The sequence below is a fragment of the Cervus elaphus genome, chromosome 7, assembly GCF_910594005.1.
Source record: "Cervus elaphus chromosome 7, mCerEla1.1, whole genome shotgun sequence".
Classification (NCBI taxonomy): Eukaryota; Metazoa; Chordata; class Mammalia; order Artiodactyla; family Cervidae; genus Cervus; species Cervus elaphus.
The window spans coordinates 18,139,984-18,156,735 of record NC_057821.1 but is presented as its reverse complement, the minus strand read 5'-3'; the positions used below and the strand labels follow the sequence as shown (position 1 = coordinate 18,156,735).

At 39.5% G+C, this 16,752-nt stretch overlaps 1 protein-coding gene, 1 long non-coding RNA gene and 1 other non-coding gene across 5 annotated transcripts in view; 1 reads left to right on the top strand and 2 right to left on the bottom strand.

The window, feature by feature from the left end:
- The first annotated feature begins 359 nt into the window (after nucleotides 1-359).
- Nucleotides 360-14,826, top strand: LOC122697121. Its single transcript, XR_006341998.1, has 3 exons — nucleotides 360-373; nucleotides 9,233-9,253; nucleotides 14,668-14,826. It is a non-coding gene; the product is annotated as an uncharacterized LOC122697121 (long non-coding RNA).
- Nucleotides 1,518-16,752, bottom strand: part of POLH (DNA polymerase eta) — a 27,967-nt gene continuing 12,732 nt past the window's right edge. For all 3 annotated transcript variants that reach the window (XM_043907580.1, XM_043907581.1, XM_043907582.1), the window contains 7 exons: nucleotides 13,828-13,997; nucleotides 11,914-12,017; nucleotides 10,627-10,746; nucleotides 9,906-10,029; nucleotides 9,094-9,159; nucleotides 5,239-5,408; nucleotides 1,518-3,354 (listed from right to left, as the gene is read on the bottom strand). In XM_043907580.1, coding sequence (XP_043763515.1) covers nucleotides 2,463-3,354; nucleotides 5,239-5,408; nucleotides 9,094-9,159; nucleotides 9,906-10,029; nucleotides 10,627-10,746; nucleotides 11,914-12,017; nucleotides 13,828-13,997 — 1,646 coding nt within the window. In that variant the 3' untranslated portion in view covers nucleotides 1,518-2,462. The remainder of the gene's footprint in view (nucleotides 3,355-5,238; nucleotides 5,409-9,093; nucleotides 9,160-9,905; nucleotides 10,030-10,626; nucleotides 10,747-11,913; nucleotides 12,018-13,827; nucleotides 13,998-16,752) is intronic.
- On the bottom strand, nucleotides 4,737-4,870 carry LOC122697911. Its single transcript, XR_006342237.1, has one exon. It is a non-coding gene; the product is annotated as a small nucleolar RNA SNORA64/SNORA10 family (small nucleolar RNA).

Below are 16,752 nucleotides of genomic sequence, written 5' to 3'. Positions count from 1 at the left end.
TATTCTGGCTTGGTTTGCATAGTTCTTTGAGCAGAATAGAAAGTGAAACTGTCACCTTTCCAGCTAAGACAGGTACCCACCCTGTACTTGAGTTGGTCACAGGGTTACCTAAGGAGGCTACCTAAGGAGGCTGATGACTGCCCTGTCAGAGATTTGGAGATAAGCGTGCCAGCTATGTAGTGATGGGTAGAACTTAAGAGACATGGCAGTCTGATCCTCACTCTTTTCCTAGCAATGCAAAGTGAAGTGAGGTTCGTAATACAGTCTAAACTGACTTTTTGGAGCTGAAGGCTACCCACTGAAACCTGTCTTCTTCGTTTGTGTTCAGAGTACCTGACTACCACATTCTATGTGTGGAGAAATATGGCTCAAGGTTAAAGTCCAATGCAAAAAAACAAGGACTACATTTGCAGTACTGATCCTTGCAAAAGAAATTTAATAATAAATGTGGCCTATGCTCCCAGGGGTATTCTGCCTTCAGAGCATTCAAGTGAGCCTCCCTGTCATTCAGGCTTAGCTGCCCTTTTTGGCCACACCGCACAGCGTGAAGCATCTGTTCCCTGACACCAGGGATCAAATCTGCACCCCCTGCAGGGGAAGCACAGTCCCTTGGCTGCTTTTTAAATATTGCTGGTTTAACTGGCTACTAAGAAGCCTGTGGTTGAAGAACTTCCTACTGGTGTTGGGAATTAAGAACCCTTTACTTCCTTCTGTACAGCTGCTCACAAGCCGCTATGAGGGAAGGCTGCAGTCAGCGTGAAGGTTCTACAGCTTTTTCCCAACACTGGCCTTTGCATATCTGTCTGCTGTCCCCTCCATGGGCTCCTCACCAGTATGCGGGGGCAGGGCTGGCATCCCCAAGAAACCAAGGTGTGCTTCCGGTGTGGCCTTGTTGGTTCTTTGCTAGTGCTCCCTCTCCCCTCCCCCCAGGACCGCTCCTGACCTCTAGAAGGCCATTGGAACCAAAGTTTCTACCACAGTGCTTTTCTGTATGACTTCTTCCTGTCTACTGAAGTGTTAACAATTTGTTCAACTTGATCTGTACAGCACCCAAAGGAAATTTCTTTTCAAATTTCTCCCTAGATTAAGAAAGGAAGTTTTAGAAAATGATACTGAGACATCTCCACAAAGTAGTGAGGCACTCTGCATTGATACAGCGCTGAGAAGGATGAAAAAGTGTATAAGTAGTCTGTACATTTTGTGTTAGTTCCCCTAACCCTAAAATTTTCATTCTGTATATCCGTCCAATGAATATTAAGCACCTGTTGTGTGCAAAGCACTGTGAAGAATTTTTTTTTTTTCCATTTTAAATATTTATTTGGTTGCACTGGGTCTTCATTGCAGCATGTGGGATCTTTAGTTGCAGCATGTGGGATCTAGTTGCCCGACCAGGGACTGAACCCTGGGCCCCCTGCACTGGGAGCACGGGAGTCTTAGCCACTGGACCACCAGGGAAGTCTCTGTGAAGAAGTCTTGCCTTTAAGAAATCTACAGATCTAGTAAGGAAGAGCCGTGGACACGGTAAGTACTGTCTTTTATTAGATACTTAACTGCCACAAAAGTGGAAAGGATTTTTGAAGGAAGAACTAATTTGCTAGACACAGTGGTTTTCAAATGTTCCCCCTTCAAACTATAGGTACCCAATTTATAAATAAGCTAAAATAAGCCCAGAAGTACTGGTTTGAGTACATGTACCTTAGCCCCCATCACTCAGTTCACCTTCAGCTGGCTTCTCTGTGTAATCAACATGTCTCACATCAGAAAAGCCACAGCTGACTTTCTATACATAGGCAGAGTAAGTATACAGTAATATAAACAGACAAGTGCAAAAAGCTACAATAATTCATTTAAAACCCTAAGCTAATCACACTTGAATAGGAAAGAGCTGAACAGGGCGGTGACCCTGAAGGCCCAAGCACTTCCCTCTTAAATGCGTATTTAGGGTCTAAGGAAATGACATTGCCCAGAGGATAGTTATTATCTTCTAGATCAAATTCATTTCTCAAGTTCATTAATACACAGATTCAGCAGGGGTGGGGATAAGGCTGAGATTATGTTTAACAGGTTCCCTTGTGCTGCTGCTGCTGCTCCTCAAAGTCACACTGGGAGTAACAAGGTCCTGGACAAGGTCTTGAGGACATATTCCAAGAGGCAAAGCCAGGTTTGGAACCAGATCTCTTAGGCTCAGAGGCTCAGGCATTCTAAACTGACACTGCTTCCCTAAAGACTAACAATTAAAAACTCAAAACAGTTATGATCTGAAAGATGAGTTTTTACATCCTTATCAGCAATAGGATTTGAATCCATGCCTGTAAAGAGATGGGAGCCTTAACTCAAGATCTGGATTATTTTTCTTATTAAAAATTTCATGAAGTTATAAGTCTCCTTGAGAAGTGAACATACTCCCACCTCCCAGGTTACAGATAAAATATTAACACCCTGCAGCAAGCCTGAGGGCAGCACTAGTGTGTTAATGGCTTAAAAAATGATTCCAGGGTCTGCATGCCCTCAGGCCTGGACCGTTTATTATTGGAGGCCAGAGGGCTTTTGGGATTTCTTTTGCTTTGAGGAGAACTGGCAGGAACAACCTGCGGGTTTGAGGAGTGGGGCTGCAAAAAGGAGTTCTGTAACTCCAATGCAAAGTGATAGTCGGAGTGTTCTGGCATGTCCCACACAGGTACCAGAGAACCACACTTCTCGCAGGGCACTTGGTCCTCAGCAGCCAGAAGACTGGAGGTTATAGTTGCCTTCTGAGCCATCTCCAGAGCAGATGTGGAAGTTAAAGAAGCGTGGCTACTGAGGCTATTCTGGGCCAAATCCATCTCTGTGGGAGTTGTCTTGGGGGATCCTAGCTTCAACATCTTTTCACAGTTAGGGGCACAATCTGGATTCTCTGTTGGAAAATAGTTTGGTAACTCTTTAGGACTAGACTGTGGCTTCTGTGGAGGGAAGAAAACTGAAGGATTAGTGAGTTGCTTTTGCTTCAGAAGCAGACTTTTCTGGTTAAAGAGCTCGGTTCCTGTAGTATGATCGCTTTGAAAAGGTAATGAGGGCTTGGATGGTGAATTGCTCATGGGGGCCTGTATAGTGGCAGTAGGAGAACAAAGTGAAGCTTCTTTGACTTTCTGCTTTTCTGTGGCTTTCTGGAAGAATGATTCCAGAGAAGTGGTTGCTTTCTTAGGGGTTGTCACCGCTGGGCCACTTCCCTGGGTCTTGGCTTCTGAACTGGTGATTGGCACTTTTGGCAGAGAACTTGGGTCACTGCTCAAGAAGATGGTGATGTCTGGACCAGGTGAAGGGGTAGAGGAACAGAATTTGGCAGCACAGAGGAAAAGCATTATAATGGGAGGGGACCTGTATAGAAAGTGAAAGAATAGATTAGCAGCAGGTCACAGTAAGTTTCTAAATGACTGGAACCCTGGTTCTGCCACAAAAGGGGGTATACTGGGTTCAGCGGACCTGGAATGGGTGGAGAATCTGCCATTCTAACAAGTTCTCAGGTGATGCTGATGCTGCGGTCTAGGACCACACCCTGAGAACCACTGGCTTTGGTGAACACCCAGCAAGTAGGATGTGTAAGTTGGCTCCCCTGACAAGTGGGTTTACTGTTTTCATGATACTGCTTCACAGCTGCTGAAATTCAGGGTTGAGGCAAGACACTATCTAGAGCTACCAAAAAGTTTTAAAATATTCAGACTGGAAAGACTTCAAGAAAAATGCTGTATACAGTCTTCTGTTTTTAAACAGAACCTGAACTCTGATAGATTTTCAACTCTGGAATTTATCTAGAGGATGAAATTTCACAACTGCTTTTGATTACCTCGCCTAGTCTCAGAAATACTGCAAGAAATTTCTGTCATAAAGTTCCTCATTATATCTCATTACCCAAATAAATTTTCACAGAAGTTGAATTTCAGAAGATGAAAATGTGCTTTTATATACAGGTTTAGTCCCTCAATGAGGTAAAGGGTCAATGCTATTTTAAGATTATTATGACAGTATCTCACTATTCTCTTTCATGCTTTGGGAGAGTCTTATAATCAGATACTGTTATGCTTCCCTGCCAATATATTTTATACTGTTGGTGAAATTTATTATAATCTGTCAGCTTATAAGGTTTAATGTGAACATAGTATCACAATTATCATTTGGTTCAGTAAAAGCACTCAATATTTGAAAATAAATAGTCTTCATTCTTAGAATAATTTACTTCTCATTAGTCTTTGTAAATAACAAGTATGCCAAGAAGTAAGTATTCAAGTCAGTCAGTCTTCTAAATATTACGAAGACTCTAACTTTAGAGAGTAATATATTCAGATAAGCAATAACTTAAGATGGCTAACTAAACTTTCTTTTTATAATCTCAAATGTAGATCTATAATAAACAACCAGTTTATCTTTCTCACATATTATTAATATATTTACCTTGTGAATTTGGAATACTTTTACAATTTAAGAGGCTATGTTAAATAATGATAGGATTCCAATACTGAAAATCATTGCTATCTGAACAGTAAATTAACACACTCCCATACAAAGCTGATTATTTTTAATGGCCAGCAGAAGTGAAATTTATTATTATGACATTTGGTATTACACCAGTGGAGCTTGTAACTGAGTTGGGATATGAGATAGAGATTACTGGTAAATACAGGTCATTTTCATTATCAAGGAGAATGATTTTTTTTTTTAAGGAGAATGATTTTTTTTTTTTTTTTTCTCTTTTTTCACACATGGTCTGTTGCGCCCCTCAAGGCAAGACTGGCCACCAGGAGGCCAATCTGAGATCCTGAGGAGATCCTTCCTCTCTCTCCCCTTTACGAAAGTCACACGTGTGACGCCAAGTGCAACCATGCAGAGCTGAGAGAGTAGGAGAATGATTTTAAAAGACAACAATCAGACAGTTGAGAGAGAAGTTCTCTAAAACTTGGAGTTCTGCACTCCCAGGTACAACTGGTTGTTCCCCTGACTATAACATAATTTTAGTATCAGAAAGGGTAGTATTGGTTCAGTCTGCCTCTCACCCCGGGGTACTGGAAGGCACCAAATGTAGACAAAGAGGCTGCACCATGTATCTGGTATTTCTACTGTGTTCTCTCCCTTAACACATGACCACCCCTCTCTGTAACAGGTCCTGCTACAAAGAACCTACCCCAACTGGAAAGCTTATATACTCACTAATTTTAAATAAAGACAGGGTATGAGTCTCAAACGAAGATGAGCTAGAAGGAAACTCACCATTCAGTCTGGGTTCCTGAAGTGTTACAGTTCCTGATGGTAGCAAATGCATCATGGCTCATCTTGTGAGCATTGTAGTGGGTGAGGGCACAGCAGCGTCGCAAGCTGCTGAGACGCCTGTCTCCTTGTATGCGCATGCTCACGACCAGCTGAGTGGCCACCCTGTAGTTCTGTGGGTGTAAGAGGATTGAGACAGAACTTAAAGTTACCTTGAGCAGCTGGATTCTAATACTGAACTGTGAGAGAGAAAAGAATCAGGGTGGCAGAATGGTTTGGAAATAGGGTTTAATTTTTAAAATATTTGTGCTGTTTCTAAGTAACTGGAGAAGACATAATTTGGGTGATGGGGTATGAGAATATCTAGGATATTTTGACAGGATAAATGAAAATGGTTTCTCCTAACTGTTCTTTTGTGGTGTCCATGCAGGAAGATTGTACAAAGGTCTATAGTACTATATTCTGTGACCGAAGGAAGAGTTCACGTAAGTCATTGAAAGGGGGTCAGGATTGAGTAGTGGATCTCTTCTTTAACCTCTCTGATGCTCTCATACTCAAGAAGTTTCTACTAGCCCCTCCTTACAGCCCATCTATAGAAGATACACAGGTAGTGAGCTTGCCTCTAGAAAGCAAGATCACTGACTCACTTTTCAGTGAAATATAAGTATATGAATCCTGTTGATGCAAAGCAAACTAAGAAAGTAAGGCCAAGAGGCAATAAGGTGACAAGTATACACAGGGACTCCTCAAAATCAAAAGATTCCAGTGAGAAGAAATATACTTAAGACAAATAAACCGAGAGTAGCAACTAAGTTTTAGGTAAAAATACATTTTGTATTTTTGTGGATTTTGTAAATACAGCTTATTCAGGTTTGTATATATCTCAAGAGAATACAAGTCACAACTACAAAGAAGTCCTTGTTGACTAAAACCAGTTAACTATAACTGTATCAGGCACTATCTAGAGATAAAGGAGAGAACAAAATAAAGTCCAGGCCCTGGAGGATCTTATCGTGTAGTAGGAGCTACATATAATAAACAAGTAGGCTTGTAATAGAAATGACTACAAAGTGCAATGGAAAAAAGCAGAGTAAGGCAGAGAGTGACAGAGGCTGCTGGATATGATAGTGGAACTGGTGAGGAAGTGAAGGTGAAGTTTACTTGGTGTGTTAAATAAACGGGGAAGAGGCCAGCAGAGTGGAGGCTGTTAGTGGAGTAAGTGAGGGGGAGATGACAGGACAGGAGGTCAGACTATCAGAGGATAAAGAGATGAAAACGGAGCGACACCTAGTGGGCAACATCAAATAGGCCCATAGCACAACCTCTTTATGTTACCTACCGAAGAACAGAGGCCAAATTGCCAGCCTTTGTTAGATCACAGAGAAAGGAATTCCAGAAAAAACATCTGCTTCACTGACTACGCTAAAGCTTAGACTGTGTAGATCACAACAAACTGTGGAAAATTCTTCCAGAGGTGGGAATACCAGACCACCTTACCTGCCTCCTGTGAAATCTGTATGCAGATCAAGAAGCAACAATTAAAACAAGACATGGAACAACAGACTGGTTCAAAATTGGGAAAGGAGTATATCAAGGCTGTATATTGTCACCCTGCTTATTTAACTTCTATGCAAAGTACATCATGCGAAATGCCAGGCTGGATGAAGCACAAACTGGAATCAAGATTGCCGGGAGAAATATCAACAACATATGCAGATGATACCACTCTAATGGCAGAAACTGAAGAGGCACTAAAGAGCCTCTTGATGGGGGTGAAAGAGGAGAGTGAAAAAGCTGGCTTAAAACTCAACATTCAAAAAACTAAAATCATGGCATCCGTTCCCATCACTTCATGGCAAATAGATGGGGAAAAAGTGGAAGCAGTGATAGATTTTATTTTTTTGGGCTCCAAAATCACTGCAGATGGTGACTGCTGCCATGAAATTCAAAGATGCTTGCTTCTTGGAAGGAAAGCTATGACAAACCTAAATAGCATATTAAAAAGCAGAGACATGACTTTGCCAACAAAGATGTGTATAGTCAAGGCTATGGTTTTTCCAGTAGTCATGTAAGGATGTGAGAGTTGGATCATAAAGAAGGCGAAGCACTGAAGAATTGATACTTTTGAATTGTGGTGCTGGAGAAGACTCTTGAGAGTCCCTTGGACAGCAGGAGATCAAACCAGTCAATCCTAAAGGAAATAATCCCGAACATTCATTGGAAATACTGATGCTAAAGCTGAAGCTCCAATACTTCGGCCACCTGACACAAAGAGCTGACTCACTGGAAAAGACCCTGATGCTGGGAAAGCTTGAAGGCAAAAGGAGAGGAGGGTGGCAGAGGATGAGATGGTTAGATTCATCTCCATTGAGTCAGTGATGCTAACTCTGGGAGGTAGTGGAGGACAGAAGAGTCTGACATGCTACAGTCCATGTGTTGCAAAGTTGGACACGACTTAGTGACTAAACAAAAACAACCAAAAAACAAACATTTACCACCACTTCCACTAAAGGGGGGCAGACAGTTAATTACAGATGATTCCTGATAGTATGTAGTTAGTTGATGTTTCAACAGAAGAGGACACATCAAGCAATACCATCAGGAAAATGAAAAGAAAATCCACAGAATGGGAGAAAATATTTGTACATTATATATTTGACAAGGGATTTGTATCCAGAACATATAAAGAAGTTTTAAAACTCAATATAAAGAGACAACTCATTTCAAAAATGGGCAAAGGATCTCAACAGGTATTTCTCCAAATAAAATCAGAAAACAGTCAATACGCACCTGAAAACCATTTTATACCTAGCGACTAAACAACAAAGATATAGAGAAATTAGAAGCCTCTTACATTGCTGGGAGTATAAAACAGTGCAACGACAGCCTGATGTGCTAACAAACAGTTACCATGTGACTTAGTATTCTACTCCTAGGTATATATACAAGGGAAGTGAAAACATGTCTACATAGAAATCTGTACATGAATGTTCACAGCAACATTACTTAAAATAGCCAAAAAGTGGAAACAACTCAAATATCCATTTACTGAAGAATTGATAAATAAAATGTGATATATCCATTCAGTAGAATATTATTGTCATAAAAGGAATAAAGGACTGATAGATGCTACAATACACGTAAACCTTGAAAATATGTTAAAGATTTCAAGCCAGTCACAAAAGGCCACATATAAGATTACTGCACAGATATGAAATTTCCAGAATACTAAATCTATACAGACAGAAAGCAGACTAGAATTGCCTAGGGCTGGCGGAATAACTATTAGTGGGTACAGGATTTCTTTCTGGGTTATGGAAATGTCTTTAAATTGATTATAGAGTAGTTGAACTCTGAAATATACAAAAACTACTGAACTTTATACTGTAAATGGGTGAATTTGATGGTGTGTGTATATGTGTGTATATATATATATCTATAGGTTTTTTTAAAGAGAGAAGATAAACTAATCATATGTTTAATCTTTGCCTTAAGATTGTCTCTAAAACTGAATACTTCATCACATGGACTGTGTTAAAACAATAATTTACAGTCCAATCCCTAAATGTCCTGCTTAACAGTTCTGTACTCTAATGAAGATCTATTGTATATTCAGAGTTGGAGTAGGATTTAGATAATATACAAAAATGTAAAAGCAAATGGTAATGAAGGAGACAGGAGTAGTCAGTAGTTCACAGATCTAGGTTTTTGAAAATCATATTGAGTTTTACGGCAGTTTTATGGGAAAAGATAAAAGATATCTTAACATTTTCTAGCTGCTATCTTTTTGTATCTTCTTTCTACTCCATACTGATATTTATATCCCAAAGCTCACCCAAGCAATAAAGAAAATCTTACAGCATTTCGGTCCTTGGTTAGTCTCTCCTCTAGTTCCTGGGCTAATTGCAAAAGCCACCATTGTACCTAAAAAAAGTATTGAGATTTTAATCTTTCATTTAAAGACTAGGTTTATTACAGAACTCTCAGATGGCGCTAGTGGTAAAGAACCTGCCTGCCAGTGCAGGAGACATAAGAGACATGGGTTTGATCCCTGGGTTGGGAAAATACTGGAGGCATGGCAACCCTCTCCAGTATTATTGCCTGGAGAATCCCTTGGACAGAGGAGCCTGGCCAGCCACAGTCCATAGGGTCACAAAGAGTCAGACATGACTGAAGCGACTTAGCACACACAAATGATCATTTTGTTCAGTTCTCCCCAAAATGGAAGTGTGCAACAAAGTCTCCCCCATAAGGATCACCAGATGATAGAAATCTTCAGAACTCTGACCTGCCCTAATCTAGTTTTTACTTTCTTTTCTTGCTGGCATGCAATTAGGTGAACTTCAGGCATGTTCCAGCTCTGAGAAAAAAGACACAAACTTGAGGCACGATATCCTGGCTTCCTAAGTTTTCATCCATTGGAGTAATTTCATCCAATGGAGTAATTCCATTTCAAACTTCAGTCAGTTCCATTCTATTTCTTTTCAGATGAAGAAAGGAAAAAAAATAATAAAAATCCCAAGTGAAACTCATCAATTTTCAACACAAAACCCCTTCTGTTTCCTACATATTTTACAACCTAAAGGTTCCACCTAAGTTTGCACAGCTACCAAAACCTACCCACCAGTTCCCTTAAAAGAGACAATGTTCTGTCAGGAATGTCTGCCCACCTGATCCCGAGTAGACAGAGCTGTTTTTCCTGGGAAGTTCTTGCCGCAGCCAATGGTTTTGGTTATTGGCCTGGGTTTAACTGGATCATGTTCAATCCCCCGGCACATGGCATATAGCCAAGATCTAATAAAAGCAACACAAAACTTTAAAGTGAAGGCAAATGACTATTCTTGTTAAAATACCTATATTATACTAAACCTTTTATCCCTTTCATGAAAAAAGAAAAATCTATTCAAAATTAAGTACATCACAGAATCTTGCCCTTCCCCATGAATTCCAGTATGATAAACTGGCTCAGAAGAATAATTCTGATTATGCTTTCTAAGGTCAAGTCATCATTTCTATTTTTGGAAAAGTACCAACCAAATTACAGGATTTCACATCCCCAAGCTTTTTTGGTACTTATTAAGCCTAAATACAAGGATCTTAAAGGAATAACAGCATCTTAGCACACATATATGTTTATAACTAAGCTTCAAAGTAAGAGTTCCTTTCTACCAACCTAGTTAGTTAGGTACATGAAGGGAAAAAAAAAAAAAAACAAAACACTAGACTGATAGCCTATAGTGATCTAATATTTTAAAGCAAAAGGATCTACGCAGTTACCTCAAGGAGTGAATGTTAACCTAATAGGTGTAGATTTTACCTGATGCTTTTGTCTACATTTGAATTTAGTGTATCCATAAAAGTTACGACTGAACAGTTTCAGGAATCACTTACCCATTCCTCTCCCCAAAATGACTCTGGAGCTGGGATTCAGAGAACTGGGTCAGCTCTCCCATGTATTCTATCCCCAGGATTTCAATGACAGAGGCCCCTAGTTTTCCTCCAAGCTTACGGCTAACAAAAACAACAAAAGACAATACATTTGTAACTAACATCATCAATAGCTAGTAAGCAGTAGATACAAAACATTTTTTCTGTAAGCAGCTCTCCAGAAGATTCAGGGAAAATGACAACACATACTGGTCCTGTAAATTACTGATTTTCTAGAATAAGACTAGATGACTGGGAAATTCAATACTCTGGGAGTTAGGGCCTAGGAAGAAGAGTAACCATAGCATAAACACAAGGGTAAAGTCATTAAGTGGTTATCAAATCAACTGTATATAAAATTTTCAATTGTATAGGATCTACTGTCCCATTTATGGATTCAAATTCCACCTCCCAAAACAAATCCTTTCAATAGCTAAAACCTTTTGTATTTAAGAATATAGTAATTTTTCAGCCTAGCCTTTGAGATGTCTAATAATCTGTCCTTAACCTATCTGTTCAGTCCTTTTTCCATTACTTATTTTCCTCAATATGGTCCTAGGTCATGTCCTGTTCACTGAAAATACCTTATACTTTCCCCTTTTGTGTTTAAAACATTCTCCAAATTGGTTTTTCTCTTATATTCTCATTTGACTCCAAATTGTGCCAAATCTGAAAACAAAATCCCATGCCCTTTTTATGTCCTTCTCAGATGACTTTTATGAACTTTGGCGACTCCCTGTACAATTCATTTAGCAGTTCCATACAGTCTTGATTACAGAACTTTCACTATTGCTTTGAACAGCTATATTTTGTCCCTTCAGCAATATTACAAGCCCTTGTCAAGGACACACAATTGGTATGCACAGCCTAGTTATTAATTTTATTTGGGAACAATTCAGTAGCCCTGAATGGCTTGCTATGATATTAGAAAAAAGGAAAGAATTAAAATTCCTATTTGTTATTTAGTAATAAGTTTTAATAAAAAACCTAGAAGGAAGTTAAACATATGGCTAAAAATCAGTTCTTTTTTTAAAATTCAGGATTAAGTATCTTCCACAGATAATCTGGAGTTGAAGGTTCATTAAGAAAAGAAATCTCAGTGTGTTTGCAAAATTTGGGGTCATCTCCCTCCTGTCTCCATGGTACCTGTTTTCCTTGGCTCCAATTCTTCAGGAACAGAAGAAACTACAACCAGAGAGGGCCTTCACATAGATAGAGGAGTGAAATCTGAGGTGCTCCCTGAATACTTACATTTTGCCAATAGGCATTTGGTTGAAGAGTTGTGGGACTGACCCATGTGAGATCAGGGTCTGCCGGTTGGGCTTGTTTAATCCACAGGCCAGTTTTGCCAGAACCTGGAGCATGGAAAGCGTAAAAATCTCATTACTGTCAACACCCACACACGGTGAATATTAATATACACACATACCCACATTCACACACAAGGCACAGCTTAAGGGCTGTAACTGGTGGTTTCCACATTAAAAACAAAAACAGAACCAGAAACTCAAGACATCTCCAAACCTGGGTGTCCAACAACAACCACAGTGGAAATCATGACCCACTATCATTATCCTCATTGTTCTTCCCACATCTTCCATTCTCAGTTTTCCTTTAGTAGTTTTTTCCACCCTCATCTGTTCCTTAAGGTTCTCCTACTTCAAGAGGGTAAAGAACAAAGAAGCTACAGAAGAGACTTAAGAGGCATTATTTAGTGTGTTCATATGAAAATGCTAAAACAAACTCATTTTGCTCTACCCCACTTAAAGACATTTATTGATTAATGGTCAGTCCATTTTAAGTCTCAGTTTAATACAGGTTATCATCATTTAGTATCTGTGAGAAAGACTGGGCTCAAAATCATCATCCAATAGCAAACATCTTCTTATACTAAATAAGACTTCAAAATGAAAAACACCCATGAGAAGTCTTTTCAAAGAATAAGGTACTTCAGTGGTATCATTTCACAAATTATAATTGGTAGGAAAAAATATAAAATTACCTCACATTCATGGGAGAGATTCTCTAAAACTTATACTAGGTCATATTTAGTTTAAATTACTACACTGAGATTTTTGTTTCCTCTTCCTCTACCTATCCAGGAAAAAACCTCCCAAAACTCTACTAGGTAATTTGGCAACTTTCCTCTTCTTGGGAATTCCCTGGTGGTCCAGTAGTTAAGACTCAGTGCTTTCACTGCTGAGGGCCTGGGTTCAATTCCTGGTCAGGGAACTAAGATCCCACAAGCTGCACAGTGCTGAACTTTCCTCCTCTTGAGGAAGGGAGAGAAGGTAGTAACCAGGGAAAATCAGCTACCCCAATGACTAAGCCTAGACCAAAGGGGATGAAGATCCCAGGGCCAAATTGTACTTTAATTAGAAAGAATAGAAAAAAGCAGAGAATACCTAGGTAACACCACAGAAGAAGTGAGATAATACTAGAATATTCAGCAAGTAAAAAGAAAAGGAATAGGTTCATATATAAAATAAGACTAGCCTTTTTTTTTTTGGCCACACTTCCAGGCTTGTAGGATCTTAGTTCCCCCAACCAAGGATTGAACCCAGGCCCTGGGCAGTGAAAGTGCCAAGGTCTAACCACTGGATCACCAAGGAATTCCCACCTCCTTCTTTCTTTGGATAGTTCAATCATTAAGGACATATTGTGGCTACAACTATGTAAATAACCATTTCCAGCAAAATTTCCAGCCTGTTTCTTAGGAAAGTACATGTGCAACATCAATTCTCACGTTGAAGAATTACTTAGGTTTTTGTCTTCAATGTGAAGTTTAAAGAGGAACCCATTTCAAAGATGTGTAATGGTTTAAATGCCCCACTCAGGGACTTCCGCTGGAGGTCCAGCAGTTAAGACTTCTCCTTCCAACATAGGGGATGTGGGTTTGATCCCTGGTCAGGGAGCTAAGATCCTACATGCCTCAAAATAAAAAAAAAGAAAAACATAAAACAGAAATAATATTATAAGAAATTCAATAAAGACTATTAAATAGTCCACCATAAAAAAAAAAAAAAATCTTAAAAAAAATGCCCCACTCCTGTCTATCCCGGCTATGTTTTATTGTTGGTTTTTTAAGTTTGTGTTTGTTTCTATCCCTGTGTTTAACTATAGATATATCTGTGTTTCTCTTTGAAATCTACTATTAGCCTTTACCTTATTGTGTGAAATCCCAGCAGAACACTGAAAACTGGTCTGCCTCTCGATGACTGCTCGCATTTCTTCCACAATCACTGCTCCCATAGTGAGCTGTAGGTCTGGGGAGCTGGTGCTTTCAGTCTGAAGAGAGTCAAGCCACTGCAATAAGCCTTGTTTTCGCCTTTCCTCTGAAAAAGTCGAGAGGTCACAAGTAGACATTTTTTTTAAATCAGGGTTTTATTTAATTGTGTAATCTAATGCAGAAATGCTTAGATTTCAGGTACTTTAGATATGTTTTTAGAAGACTACTCAGTATCACAACAGAGATAAATTTCTCATACCAAGTCCAGCAGCCTTAATTTCCAGCCTAGGCTGAACCTTGTAAGCTCCAATAACCAACAAATATTTTGTATTGTCTTTTATGAGCAATGATTTAAAAGTACTTCTGTTTTCTCTCTCCAGTTTTGAACTTTCTTCCTCCAATTTCCCTTGCATGCCACCAAGAATTCTATTAAGTTACTCAATTAGAAATTATTCAGAATTAGCTCACACTTCAGTATAAACTTAAGTTAGCACATCTGTATTTTACAGGCTGGTTCCAGTTGAATAGCTTTAATCTAATCAGAGCCGCTAGAAGATTTATTCTCTTGACAAAAGTATTTAAATTAGATGTAGCTTTGTACTTAGAGCCTTGAAAATATCTTATTATCCAATTTAGGACTAGTGAGTTTTGGAAAAACATTTTAAAAGCATTATTTAACAAGAAAGTTAAGAAATATACACATGCTGGTTTAAAGAGGCTTAAGTGAGGGCTTCCCTGATGGCTCAGTGTTAAAGAATCTGCCTGCAATGCAGGAGACGCAGGAGATGTGGAAAATGTGGGTTTAGTCCCAGAGTCGAAAGATCCTCTGGAGGAGAAAATGGCAACTCACTCCAGTATTCTTGCCTGAAAAACCCCATGGACAGAGGAGCCTGGCAGGCTGCAGTCCAAAGGGTTGCAAAGAGTCGGACATGACTGAGCACACACACACAAATGAACTATGAACAAGGCAAGAAGATACAGGGTATCTTGAAGAGGTAGAGTGAAGGTTCATATATATGAGACTAGGAGGAAGATGACCACATAGAAGGAAGTATTTTTCAACTATTTTCCAGCTGCTGTTTCTCTCCTTTGCTAACCTGTCTTCCTCCTCTAATGCCCTAACTGTGGATACTGAGCAACATTCTTCTCTGTATAGATACCTTTTCTCTCAGTGAACTAGTACTGGCTTACGTTTCAATTTGCTTATGCTGAGTACATGCAAATCTTAAGCTCCTTCCCCAAATTCTTAAAACTTTAATCCCTTATTTCTACCTCCCTACAGAAAAAGTCCTCTTGAATTTTTCACTAAAGTATCAAACAAAATGTTACTAAAGTCAATCTTTATATCTTCCTCCCCAAAGGTTCCCTTTCCCAAACAACTTCCTGTTTCTCTTAAAGGTTTAAAATCTAATATTGACTTCTTTTCTTTTACTCCCCTTCATTGTAGTTATCTATGGAGAAGGAAATGGCAACCCACTCCAGTGTTCTTGCCTGGAGAATCCCATGGACAGAGGAGCCTGGTGGACTGTAGTCCATGGGGTTGCAGTTGGACACAACTGAGCAACTAACACAACAATTACAGTTATCTAGTTACCAAGGCCACTTCAGCATATTCCACATATCCATTGCAACTCACCCTATTTTATTCATATTTCTTCCATTCTTGCCTGTGCCACCTTAACTTTTGCTTTGTTTTTGGCCACACCAGGGATCAAACCCGTACCCCCTGCTGTGGAAACAGTCTTAACCACTAGATCATTAGGAAGTACCCATAAATTTAGTTAGCTCTTAAAATCAGGTAGTGTTGTTTTACAAATTAGTTTTTTCTAAAACTGTTTGACTATTCCACATCCTTTGCATTTCCATATAAATTTTAGAATCAATTTGTCAATTTCTATAAAATCCTACTGGGATTTTGGTGAAAATGCAACAAATCTGCAGGCCAGCTTAGGGCTTGACCTGCATATATGTTGAACTGTTTTTTTCCACATATATTGTTAGATATATTTCTAATAATTTCATGGTTTTAATGCTGTTGCAAATGCCACTGCTTTTTAAATTTCAACTTCCCATTTTAGATTTTAATATATAGAAATATTATAAATTTTTGCACATTGACTTTGTCCCCTGCAACCCTGCTAATCTCAGTTATTCTAGGTTCTTTTAGTGGGGGTGGGGGGCAGGTAGATTCCTTAGGATTTTCTATAAACATGGCCATGTCTCCTATATCCTTCTTCCTTCACATCTTTTATTTCTTCTCCTGTACTGACTGCATCATCTTGAACCTCTAGTACAATGTTGACTAGAACTGTCATAAGAATGAGCACTGGTCATTTGTGCCAAAACTTCAGGATTAAACTGATAAGCTCTAGCTATGGTCCACAACGCTAGGATCCATAACTATTAATACAAAAGAGAAGTCCCTATACTGATAACTGGTGTACCTTCTTCTGTGCCATGAGCTGATTAGTGCCTTCCAAGCTCTGGTGGCTCAGATGGTAAACAATCTGCCTACAATGCAGGAGACCCGTTCAATCCCTGGGTCAGGAAGATTTCCTGGAGAAGGGAATGGCTACCCACTCCAGTATTCTGGCCTGGAGAATTCCGTGGACAGAGGAGATAGAGGGCTACAGTTCATGGAGTCGCCAAGAGTTGGATGCTACTGAGCAACTAACACTTTCACTTTCAAGCTCCCTCTGGCTGTTCGCAGAATTTATCATCTTGTGGCTATACGACTGAGGTCCTTCTTTCTTGCTGGCTGTCAGCAGAGAGCAGCTCTCAGAACATAGACATGGGGGTTTCTCCAAAGGCCCTCTTGCAATATGGCAGCTTCCTTCTTCAAAGCCTGCAAGGAGTCTATC